Source organism: Vulpes vulpes, chromosome 15, assembly GCF_048418805.1.
Source record: "Vulpes vulpes isolate BD-2025 chromosome 15, VulVul3, whole genome shotgun sequence".
NCBI classification, from domain to species: domain Eukaryota; kingdom Metazoa; phylum Chordata; class Mammalia; order Carnivora; family Canidae; genus Vulpes; species Vulpes vulpes.
Genome location: NC_132794.1, coordinates 41,036,344 through 41,048,518, shown reverse-complemented (window position 1 = coordinate 41,048,518; position 12,175 = coordinate 41,036,344). Strand labels below are relative to the sequence as shown.

Genomic DNA, 12,175 nt, shown 5'->3' with positions numbered 1-12,175 from the left:
TCTAGGCCAGCTACAGCTATGATGTAGGGCAGGCTCTCCAGAGCTGTGAGTCACATCAAGTGTGTTCAGGGGTGAGTTCACGTAAGAGCTGAGTACAAGCTAATTTCAAGCACTGGAACAGCAGGCCCAGCCCCTCTGATTCTCTGGACATGATGGGAGAAACTTCTGCATGTGGGAGTAGACTAATAGCCTCACTCTAAAAAACTACAAGATGCCTGAGTATCTCAATAGGGCAAGCAAGACCCAGGGAGATTGAGCAGCGTGCATGATTACGTAGTGATTTCCTAAAAAGCTAGAGAAGCCAGGGTTTCTGGGTTTCCATTCCATGCTCTAATCACAGCACGTTGAAGTTTATTCATAAAAGTTTTCATTAAACAGAGCTTAACTCCTGTGATAGTATTAAAATATCTTTTTAAAAAATATCTATTAAAAGAATATAAATTCTTTTGTGCATCTCCCTCCAAACGATGGAGCCTTACTTGTCTTCCTTTGAGTGTGAGCTGGACTCAGTGAGTCACTTCTAATGACTAGGATATAGCAGAAGTGAAAGTGTGCAACGAGGTTGTAAAAGGCATTGTAGCTTCCACCTGATTCTCTCGGATCATTTGCTCTGTGGGAAGCCAGCTGGCATGTTGTGAGGATACTCCAGCAGCCCCATGGAGAGGTCACATGGTGAGGAACAGAAGCCTCCTGCCAACAGCTTGTGTGTGTGCACGCGCGTGCACGCACACACAGACGCACATGGCCATGCCCAGTCAAGCCTCCATAGGACTGCAGTGCTGGCCAACATTTTGACTGCATCTTCATGGGAGGTCCCCGGCCACGGAACACCTCGCCTAGTCACTCCCAAATTCCTGGTCTACAGAAACCACAAGATAACAAATAGCTATTGTTTTAGCCTACTAATATATTAAATCATTTGATGTAAGAATAACAAATTAATGCAGCAATGTATCAAGATGCAGCCTCTTTTATAGAGTTCAATCTTCCAAGAATATCTGATCTTGTAGAAAAAAAAAATTTTATCGACTTTTACCCAGTACACAAGATCAAAAAAATCTTTTCTCAGAGTCTTAGCCCAGGGATAAATTCTCAACACAAAGTAAGATTTCATCTGAGACAGAAAATGTTTCATGAAGTTGTTTGAACAAGCTGTAAAACCGCTTTCAGCGACAAGTGTTCTCCGAGAGGTACTGGCTACCCCTCCCTAACGGTTCCAGTTCCACTGCTTAATCACGGCTTCAGGAAATGAGCCATGTCTTCATGGTCCGTGTTCTTCCAAAGAGAAGTACCAGCAGAATACTATTCCCCAACCTTCAGCTTTCCAGAGAGATACTTCAGAATAACCAAGTAGATTATCTGGATAATTTCAGAAATGCCCTGATGTACGTCCACACAAACTTGGTTGTTCTGAGGTACCCTTAAGACTCTGAGAAGGCCATTCAGGGGCTAACATGTCACTTCCTTGGGTGCTTATTGAGGCACATCAGCTTGGATTACCATTTTACCCATTGTCAGGGAAGGAAGAAGATATGCTTTAGCAGCCCCTCATGGAGTTAATAAAGATGTCAAGTTCTTTGTCCCCTAAGTCACTTGTGACTGAATCAGTAATCTGTGGAAGACTCAGTAGTGAATTTCTTGCTTTCTGAGGATCTAAATGTAGTGAGATAATCACAGCACAAAATCCTAAACTTCAAAGTAGGATTCTGTCCTAATAATGGTTCATCTTATACTTCAAAAAAGCAGATCTGGACCTAATTTATCTAAGCTTACCTTTCTCTCTACCAGTATCACCTCCTAATTTTATGAATGACTGATAAGCTCAACCCAATACTCTTTCCCCAACCTCATCAGCTAGAAATAAACTGTTGTCTTTTCCAATGAAAGGAAATAATGCCCTTTTCCTTAGGTGAAAGTGTGGAAGAAAATGCTAGCGTCGTGGTCAAGCTGCTCATCAGACGCCCAGAGTGCTTCGGGCCAGCCCTGCGAGGTGAAGGAGGAAACGGCCTATTGGCAGCTATGCAGGGCGCCATTAAGATCTCTGAGAACCCAGCTCTCGACCTCCCCTCTCAGGGATACAAGAGAGAAGTGTAAGTGCTTGGAATTGTCTTGTGGCATTAATATAGTTGGTGAGCTTACAAAGAGCGTCAGTACCTGGATTATGAAGGAGGTGTCAACAACATCCCCCACCCATCCCCCTGTGGGGAAAATACAGGTTCTTTATAGTTAACACATTTTAAATCACTTGGTCAAGCACATTGCCATCTTGACTCTCTCAATAAACCCAGTGATCAGGATCACCTTCACCCCCTTGTATTTCTCCTATTTCCCTCCTATTCCAAAAGGCAGATCAAGACATCTGCAAGGTTTTCAGCTGCCACCCCACCTCCCTTACAGCATCACTATGGGAGGCTGGACCAACCAAGGTTACGGCCATGGTCTCACTCCAGCCCATTCCTATTAGGATTTAAACCTCAGTGCCTCGTCTCTTACCTCACTTTTAAAAAGAGATAGTGCCTTCCACTTTCCCTTCTGAAAGTGTTTTGATTTGATTCCTTAGGTTAAAAAGAAAGAGCTACAGAGTAATGTGAAAAATCACAGCATCAACTACCCCAGTATTGAAAGGCTCAGGATGTACTTGGTGAATTGGTAGATTGTCTTGTCCTTGTACAATGTGACCAGCTCCCTTTCCTTTATTGTGGCCTCTAGATTAGACCCCAGAATCTAGAGAATGGGAACAACCCAACAGGGGTAATTCCCTAGCCAGTTGGGGTTATTTTGTCTATTTGTTCTGGAAGGTGATCTGGTAAAACTAGAAAGAACCCAAAACACAAGCTGCCCTACCTTCCTCATGTAGCATGAGGAAAAACCAAGGCTGGGGTCCTATAGCTTGTTCACAATGGAACCAAGCGTGGACTGACCCTCTCTGAGTCCTCATCCAATATGCTTTCCATGGACATTCAAGAAGGAGAATAGAATGAGTGGTTGGTAGGAGCTTCGGGGATTACTGTGCCACTCCATAGGTACGTATGGTCCACAAGATCAGCTCATGTCAGTACTTGGTCCTTATAATTCAGGGCACCCTATGAATTCCACGGACAAATACTTGGGTCCTTTGAACTTACTGAGCAAAACCACCTTGTTGGTAGAGAAGGCGTCCAGGGTGAAGGTTGCGTGATGCTCAGGATGAGCAGAGGGTTTCTGCGTCAAGCAGCTCGTGTCTGCTAACGTGGCCACACCTGCCATGCTTCCTCACACCTCCCCCATGTTGGTTCTCTCTCCACAGCATGGAGGACAGTGAGGATGAAGAGATCGTGCACATGGGCAACGCAATTATGTCCTTTTATTCAGCTCTTATAGATCTGCTGGGTCGTTGTGCTCCTGAAATGCATGTGAGTTCCCAGAGGGCAGGTTCGAGGGGCTTGAGTGAGGAGCCCTGGAGACCTCCTGAATGGAATTTCTTCTTCAGTCTCTGGCATTGGCTCACACACATCTCTCTCACGTCCTTTCCACTAACCTCAAAAGTCATTTCCATTTCTCGTAGTTGATTCTGCCACCTTCTAAAGGAAAGACTCCCGGGCAAGTACCTGTGTTGTGGGGTTCCTCAGTGGCGCTATTTGGGCACATCACCCACATAGTATGTTTCAGAAACCTCTAAAAACTAGGTTTCTGTATCCCTCGATAGGGTTAGAATGAACAGCTTGATTCTTGACTCTGGTCAGTGGGATACTCCACATGGAAAATCCTCTTTTCTCAGTGCCCTCGGTGTGAGGCACCAGGAAGGTGGTCTCTTCTGTGGTTCACGTTTGATTATTTCCCGGAGAGAAACTTTGTGGGCATCTGGAAAAAGAGGTCTCTGTTTTTATGGGACACCTTCTCAAGCTTCCAGGTTTGACCTCAAAAGTTGTGTTTTTCACCTCTGCTCAGGACAGGGAGAGAGTGACCTTATTGCACGGAAGGACTCACATCATAAGTGAGGGAGGACGTGATTTTTTTTTATGCCAAAATAGAAAAGATTAAAACATTTTTCATGTAAAAGTGTACTTGATCATTCTGTAAAAGAGTTGTTTGGTTTGCACACTTGAGGCTCTGCTGCCCGCCTGCCTTCTCCCCTCTGCTCTTCTCACTGCATCTGGACTAGTCCAGGGTCTCCCCCAAAAGTGCTTGCAGCATAGATCGGGTTGATATAAGCAGTGGTATCTGGTGTTGATGAGACTGTGCATTTGGTCATGGACAAGTTCATGGTGGATATGTCATATTTTTAAAAATACTAACAAAAGATAGAACCTGCTAAAATAGCAGCTTTCAAACTTTTTGATGAAAAATTATTTTATCTATAATAAAAGCTATTTTATCATAGAATAACTTCCATTGAAACCTAACATACAAAATTTATCCTAACTGCAGACACTGCACTCTAATACCTGCTATTCCATACTAATCTACTTCATGCTTTTTAATGCAAATCACAACCCACTAATTTGATTTTACACCCACTAATCAGTCACAACCTATAGGATAGGATACTGCGCTAAAGCATCCACTCTTACCTTTCTTCCAGTATGTCATGGGCTTGCCTAAAGCACCATCTAGCCCATTTGCAAATCCATGTCCAAGTGTTTAAGGAGACTATTCCAACATGGAAGAATCTAGGTTAAAAGTACTGTGGACTAAATCTTGATAAGGGAGCCTGACGAGAATTTTTAACTGAAGACTCTGGTTCCTAGTATGTGATAAACCAGCCTTATCCACATAGGCCCACCCCTCCATTTCTATGCCTTTAAATAAATAAAGGAAGCCTGAAAGGGAGTGAGAGAAATACTAGGGTGTTCTGCAGTCTTGGGGCAGAATGGGGCAGTTGGCAGCTCCCCGTCCACCTGTCATTACTTCAGAAGCAAGCTACACAGTTGGCTTGTTCTCAGGAAGACACCAACCATCATGGGAGAGCTAAGCCCTCAGAGCCCCATCTAAGAAGGAGTTCCTGTCTGCCTGCCCCTCTGCTTTAACACTTTCTCAAGCACCCGTCCTTTGGGCCCCTACTCTGTAAGTGGTGGTGGGAGGGTAGATGCCACCATCACTGACGGCCTCCCCTTTAACCACAGGAATGAGAGGTGACACACGGGGTGAGCGCACAGGCATTTCCCCCTGCAGCCTCTGAGAGCCATATCCCAGCATACCATCCAGCTGACCAGGGCACATTCTATCCTGAATCCATGACAGTTCAGTTCTCGGCTGAGAGCCCATGTCCAGAAGCATGCACGCCACCCCCACTTCAGGAGGATGTAACCTGTACACACCAGTTGGCCTATTCATGTGTACCTCAGGTTATCCACCTTAGGATAACTCCACTGAGATGCTCACATCCTCTATGACATTCTCTAAATTCCTCTTGTCCGCCCACAGCCCCAACATTAATCAGACTTTTAGGAAACAAAATTCATCAGCCACTTCTATATTTCACTGAATTTCAAAGTCTAGACGTCACAGCATCAACACTTCTGCTATGGCTACTGAGGGCTCCTATAGCCCAGTGATGCTCGCAGTCTGCAGCAGCCCCCACATGTACCACAGAGACTTGCACCATCACCACATGGCTGTTGTGATTACACAAAGGAATCAAGTGACCTCCTTGGTCAGTTATTCCTTCAGTAGCACCTCTTCTAGAAAATCAAGAGAACACTCCCTTCTCTCCCCCATGCCCACAAGTGTTGGTGGCAGTTAGGGAAGTATAGAAGCATACCCACACCTTAAGGACGCTTTCCCTGCCAGACATTTGGAGGTGGGGTGGGGAGGGGGTGTGGGAACCTCCTTAATCTCATTCTCCAACCCTGCATTGCAGCTTATCCAGACGGGAAAGGGGGAAGCCATCCGGATCAGGTCAATCCTGCGCTCCCTGGTCCCCACCGAGGATCTGGTTGGGATCATCAGCATCCCCTTAAAGCTGCCCTGTCTGAACAAAGGTAAGAGAAGCAGCTGAAGTCTGAGTCCTGCTGGTCTCCTAGGGGGCCACTTGCTCAGGGTCAGGATTGTCTGCCACTGTGGTAGGTGGTCTGTCCTTCCAGGCTCCTACTTTCAGGGCGTTGGGAGGGTCTGGCTCTTTTTCTGGCAGTGAAGAGTTCTTCTCCTGGCTCCAGCTGGCTGCTCTCTCCTCTGTTCCCCTGTATCCGAGACTCCTGGACCCTCCACCAGGCAGATACAGCCATTCTAAAGCTCACAGTCCTCTGAGCACCCTAACTCTCTGGAATGAGGCTGCTGGAATGGGGCAAATGAAAGTTCTCATCTCAATCCTCCTCCTCCTTTGCCTCAGTGTCCCCAGATTATGCAGCCAGGTGTGGCAGCGGATGGACAAGGTCTGCTTAGGATGGACAAGGCCTGCTTAAGTTCCCTTCTGCCAGAGTCCCATGGACCTCATGGCCATGGATATGAAGAGTTTTCTCCCTGTGCCAGTTGGATGATTGATTTGGCATCATACAGTGTTAGCTTTGCAAAATGTATACTTTCCCAAAAGCATTCAGTTTCTCCAGTTCCCTCCACCTGCTATCCAGGTAGTTTCTTCCTGGAAGATGGAGGAATTAAAAAGATAACATGACTCGGACTATTTTAGTGTTTCCCAAACTGGCATTCGAAGGAACACTTTTGTAGAAAATACTAATTGATGTGTATGTGCTAAGAAATTTGGAGTCAAATAAGTTTGAGAAATGCTTTGGAGTGTATCACATTTTTTCTAGCTTTATTGAGATACAACTGGCATATAACATTATGTGAGTTTAAGGTGCACAATGTGATGATTTCATGCATATATACAGACTACAAATGTTTACTGCAATAAATTTAATCAACACATCCTTGGCCTTATGTAATTACCTTTTTTGTATACATATAAGTGAGACCATACAGTATTTGTCTTCCTCTGACTTATGTCACTTAGCATAATGTTCTCGAGGTCCATCCATATAATTGCAAATGGCAAGATTACCTTCCCTCTTATGGCTAAATAATATTCCTCTGTGTGTGAGAATGTGCGTGTGTGTTCATTCACATTGTCTTTATCCATTCGTCCATCAGCAGACATTCAGATTGTGTCCATGTCTTAGCTATTGTGAACAATGCCACAGTGAACATATGAATGTGGGTGTCTCTTTGAGATGGTGATCTCATTTCCTTGGGGGTATATACCCAGAAGAATTGCTGGATCATATGGCAGTTCTAGTTCTTATTTTTGGGGGGGCGTCTTCATACTGTTTTCCCTAGCACCTGCACCAATTTATGTTCCCACCAGCAGTGGATTCCCTTTTCTCCACATCTTTGCCAGTATCTGCTATTCCTTGTCTTTTTGATAGTAGCCATTCTGACAGGTGTGAGGTGGTGTGTCATTGTAGTTTTGATTTGCATCTCCCTGATGAGGAGTGGTGTTGAGCATCTTTTCATGTGTCTGTTGGCTGTCTGGTTGTCTTCTTTGGGGAAACATCTGGCTGTCTTCTGCTAATTTTTTTTTAATTTTTTATTTATTTATGATAGTCACAGAGAGAGAGAGAGGCAGAGACACAGGCGGAGGGAGAAGCAGGCTCCATGCACCGGGAGCCTGATGTGGGATTCGATCCCGGGTCTCCAGGATCGCGCCCTGGGCCAAAGGCAGGCGCCAAACCGCTGCGCCACCCAGGGATCCGTCTTCTGCTAATTTTTAATTGGATTATTTGGGGTCTTTTGCTTTTGAGTTGTATGAGTTCCTTATATATTTTGGATTTAGCTCCTTGGCATATACATGGTTTGCAGATATTTTTTCCCATTCTATAGGTTTGGGGATGACCTGTTAGCTTCATGAACTTAAATGTCAGAGATCTCTTTGGTTTTGAAAAGTTCTTAACAATAGTTTAAAAAGCTTTCTACTTCTTCTCCCTCTCTTCTCCTTGTGGGACTCCAGTGATATGTAGATTGTTTCTCTTAATGGTGTACCATTAATTCCGTAGGCTTTCTTCATCCATTTTCATTCTTTTTTTTCTTTTTGTTCCTCTTGCCTGGATAATGTCAAATGATCTTTCTTTAAGCTCAGTGATCCTTCTGCTCAGTCCAGTGGTGTGCTCTAAACAATGAATTCTTTCATTCAGTCATTGTATTCTTCAGCTGCAAAACTTGTGTTTGTTTTTTATGTTTCCTACCTCATTTTCTTGTATTTTCCTGATTTTGTTTCATTGTTTTCCTGTGTTTTCTTGTAGCTCCCTGAGCATCTGGAGAATAATTATTTTGAATTCTTTGTCAGGTAATTCGTGTATCTCCATTTCTTTGGCATCAATTACTAGGTTACTGTGTACCTTTTGTGGTATCTTGTTTCCCTTCTCTTTTGTATACCTATAGCCTCACAGAGATACGCACTGGAAGAAGCAGTCACATCTTCCATACTTAATGGACTGATTTTGGTAAGGAAAGACCTTCACCTGCAGGTGAGGGCATGTTGGAGTGTGCTGTGACCCCAGGTCTAGTGGGACAGGACACTAAGTACAGGGGTGTGTGTGTTGGCTTTGGGTCTGGGGGTGAGGGGACATGATGTCTTGGCAGCTCAGGCCACTGGGGTCCACCACTTTGATAATTATGAGGTCCTTGGCAAGTGCTACTGGGAATCACCAGTAGCAAGGACTGTTGGGGTCCTCAGTTGTAAGTCCACATTCTAGCCACTAGGAATGAGGTCAGCCAGTGCTGGTAGCTTGAGCTTGTGGTGTATACACACTCCACTGGAGGGACCAGCTGCAGGGGCCTGTAGTGGCATAGGCCCATTACAGACACAAATAGAGTAGCCAGAGCCAGGATCAGCAGCAAGTATCAGGGTGAACTGTATGGGCACACTAGCACTTACACAGACCCTGGCTATTGATGTGTATACCCGTGGCTGCAGGGTCTCACCATGAGTGTCCAGCAGTGGAAGCCAGTGACAAGATTCAGGCCAATGGGATGCAAGTTCATAGTTGTAGGTACTAGCTGCAAATGAGCCCAGCAGTGCAGGCCACTGACCGGAGCAAGGCCAGAGTTGGGCCTACAAGCAGCGGGGTCCCACATGTCGGCGTGCACCCCCATAGCTTGCAGGATGTCACTACGGGAGTGCGCATGGCAATAAAGGCCAGTGATGGAAGTCTTCCCAAGGGCACACACATTGATGGGCATCAGCTGTAAGGGTCTAGGCTGGCACCCTACACTCACACAGCTGCAGAGCCCAGGACTGCCTGCCAGTGCAGATCCTGGGTTCTGGCAAGGAGGGAATGGGGAGTGGAAAGTGACCCAGGTGGCTGGGCATTTGCAAACACAAAACCTGGGCAGTCTGCCAGGGCTTCACAGTGGCTGTGCTGGATGTTAGTGTCTTACATGGCGAGAGCTGCTGGGGTCCCCTGCAGGGTAGGTCACTAAGAACCAGGGGGGTTCCCACTGCATGGTTGATACTGGCAGCTCTTGCCCTTCTTTCTTGTTCTGAGACATCTCCACTTCACTCGTTCCTAGGTGGGGTGAGACTGAAGGATGTCCTGTATGTAGTGCCCCAAAAGGCTGGAGGAGGTGACTATTCAGCCATTCCCCTTTCCTTGTGAAGAGAACTCTTTCTAGCTGAGTTGCTCCTGCTTGGCACTGAACAGTGCCAGTCTGGGATGATGCCAGCAAAATGTGTCCTTATATTCTAATGCAGCTCTTCTGAGTTTTTTCTCTACTGTGTTGTTCAAGTTTTTCATGTAGACTCCTGACCGCTCCCAGTGGTGTTTTTGTTCCTGGATAGCTGTCTAATTGTTGATCTTTATGGCAGGCAAAGACTGGGGTCTCTTGCTCCTTGATCTTGGTGACATCCGTCTCGAAGCACTTTTATTATGAAGAACATTAAGATTATGGAGTCTTTGAAAAAACATGATTGTTTAAAGATTTTATTTATTTATTTGAGAAAGAGAGCACAAGCAGGGGGAGTAGCAGAGGGAGAAGCAGACTCCCCACTGAACAGGGAGCCCCTACATGGGGCTCCATCCCAGGATCCTGGGATCATGATCTGAGCCAAAGGCAGATGCTCAACTGACTGAGCCACCCAGGCGCCTCCAAAAACATGATAAAATAAATGTTGTACTTAGTATTTCCCAAACTTTTTGAACACAAAACACTAGTATCCTATAAAAGTAATGTTCCTCAGTGGGGGGGGTGCCTAGGTGGCTTAGTTGGTTGCATGTCAGACTCTTGATTTCAGCCCAGGTCTTGATTTCAGGCTTGTGAGTTCAAGCTCTGAAGTAGGACCTACTTAAGTGAATGAATGAGTGAATAAAATTAAAAAGTTTTTTTTTTTTTTAAGTAACGTTCCTCATAACACAAGAGTGTGGATGAGAGATTAATTCAGTCTCCGCCATTCAGATCTACCTTCCCCTGGTGCCCAGTAAAGGAGAGGCGGGCAGCGTCTTGGGAGGGTCCCTTCCCTCCTGGTGCTGCCAGCGCCCTGCACTGAACCCCGGGCTGAACAAGGCTCTCAGCTGGATGGCACTAAACTTTTGCGGCTCTCAGGGTAACTTATGAAGTTCAGTATGTAAATGTGCCCTGACTTAGCTTGATCACGTAGGGGCTCTTTTTCCTAGTTTTTGATGTGAACAAAACATTAGGAAGAAGACTGTTTTTCTTTTGTATCCTCTTTTAAACTCCTGTCCTTATTCTCCAAGTCAAGGAGTTTTTATTTTCTTCATGGTGTTCCTCACTTAATCTTTGAACTTTTTTATCAAAATAAGATTAGAATTGCTGGATGATCTGTTCTCAATTTCACCTAATCAGATAATAGTTTCCAAATACTAAGGAGGATATTTCATCAGTTTTGTGCTATTTACGATGTCATGGCTACAGAAAAGACACATTCTCGTATTTAATCTATCTTACATTTTCTCCCTTCCTTTCTTGTGTCTTCAAGCAACAAAGCAAAAACTCAAGCCTCAGTTCCTGGTATTCGCCCATTTCTGTGGTGCAAGTCCTCTCAAGGACTTCTGGTCCTGTGGTCCATTTCAGGATATCAATATGTGTCACTAAGACGTGGGTTTGGAAAAAGAACACACATAGCACACCATCATATTGTATTTCCAACATGCAAGTAAAATAGATGTGAATAACTTTGAGTATAGTTTATAGTAAGATCATTAGGAGGTGATTAGTTTTGAATACTTGTCACCTTTCTATGTATAATTTGATTGTAAATTTTAGTTCTTACAAAACTATTGTATATCTAATAACTGACTCAAAAAAATTCCTGAAATGTAAACAACCAGCTTTTCCAAGCCAGTATCAGCTGGCCCCAGCACAATGTTGTATTCCTATTGCTTATCGGGAGAACAAGGCATAGACATGCTCCATGTTGCCTTTGAGTCTGCGGAGATAGAAGAGGGGATGTGACGTTCTCTGTGTGTCTTTCAGATGGGTCCATCAGCGAGCCGGATATGGCAGCCAACTTCTGCCCTGACCACAAGGCTCCCATGGTGCTGTTCTTGGATCGTGTTTATGGCATTAAGGATCAGACTTTTCTGCTCCACTTGCTAGAGGTTGGATTTTTACCCGACTTAAGAGCTTCTGCCTCTCTAGATACAGTAAGTGGCTAAAATAGAAAAAAATAGTTTTCCCATCATGGTACAATAGTAACATTGGATTTCAAAGTGAATATTTCCTATCTACTTACTGATTACATGTTAGCAGGCTGTTTTAAAGGGTGAAAGAACAGAAGCATCAGGAAATGGAAGATCTTAATTTGTGCTGGAGACTTAAATGTAGGTAAACTTCACTTCAAATATTCAATCCAGGTTCCACTGTTGCAAGTTTCTCAAACTTGGTACCATCTCTTGTGGGGGTGCATCCTGTGCATTTAAGATATTTAGCACCATCCTTGGCCTCTACCCATCAGATACCAGTAGAATCACCTATGAAACCAATTCTAGATATCATCAAATGTCCCTAGGGGACAAAATCTTCCTCAGTTGAGAACCAGGGCTTATTGCTTATGAAAAGGCTAGCTGGAAGCCTTATAGGCTGGAAATACTCTCTCCACTCTCCTTCCTTAAAGGTTCTTGCACTGGCTATCAGGAAAGATAGTGTCAAGTCAAGCAATTTTGGTGTATTGGGCATGACAAGGTCAAGACCAGAGACCAATGGCAAACCCAAGTTCGAAAGTCAAGGGTGAAGTAGAGTAATACGG

At 44.7% G+C, this 12,175-nt stretch overlaps 1 protein-coding gene across 1 annotated transcript in view; it reads left to right on the top strand.

Moving 5' to 3' along the window:
* RYR3 (ryanodine receptor 3) overlaps positions 1 to 12,175 on the top strand; it is a 511,176-nt gene that overhangs the window by 381,216 nt on the left and 117,785 nt on the right. Inside the window, exons 44-47 of the mRNA XM_072738189.1 lie at positions 1,910 to 2,090; positions 3,287 to 3,392; positions 5,840 to 5,960; positions 11,404 to 11,573. Of these exons, the coding sequence (XP_072594290.1) occupies positions 1,910 to 2,090; positions 3,287 to 3,392; positions 5,840 to 5,960; positions 11,404 to 11,573 (578 nt within the window). The remainder of the gene's footprint in view (positions 1 to 1,909; positions 2,091 to 3,286; positions 3,393 to 5,839; positions 5,961 to 11,403; positions 11,574 to 12,175) is intronic.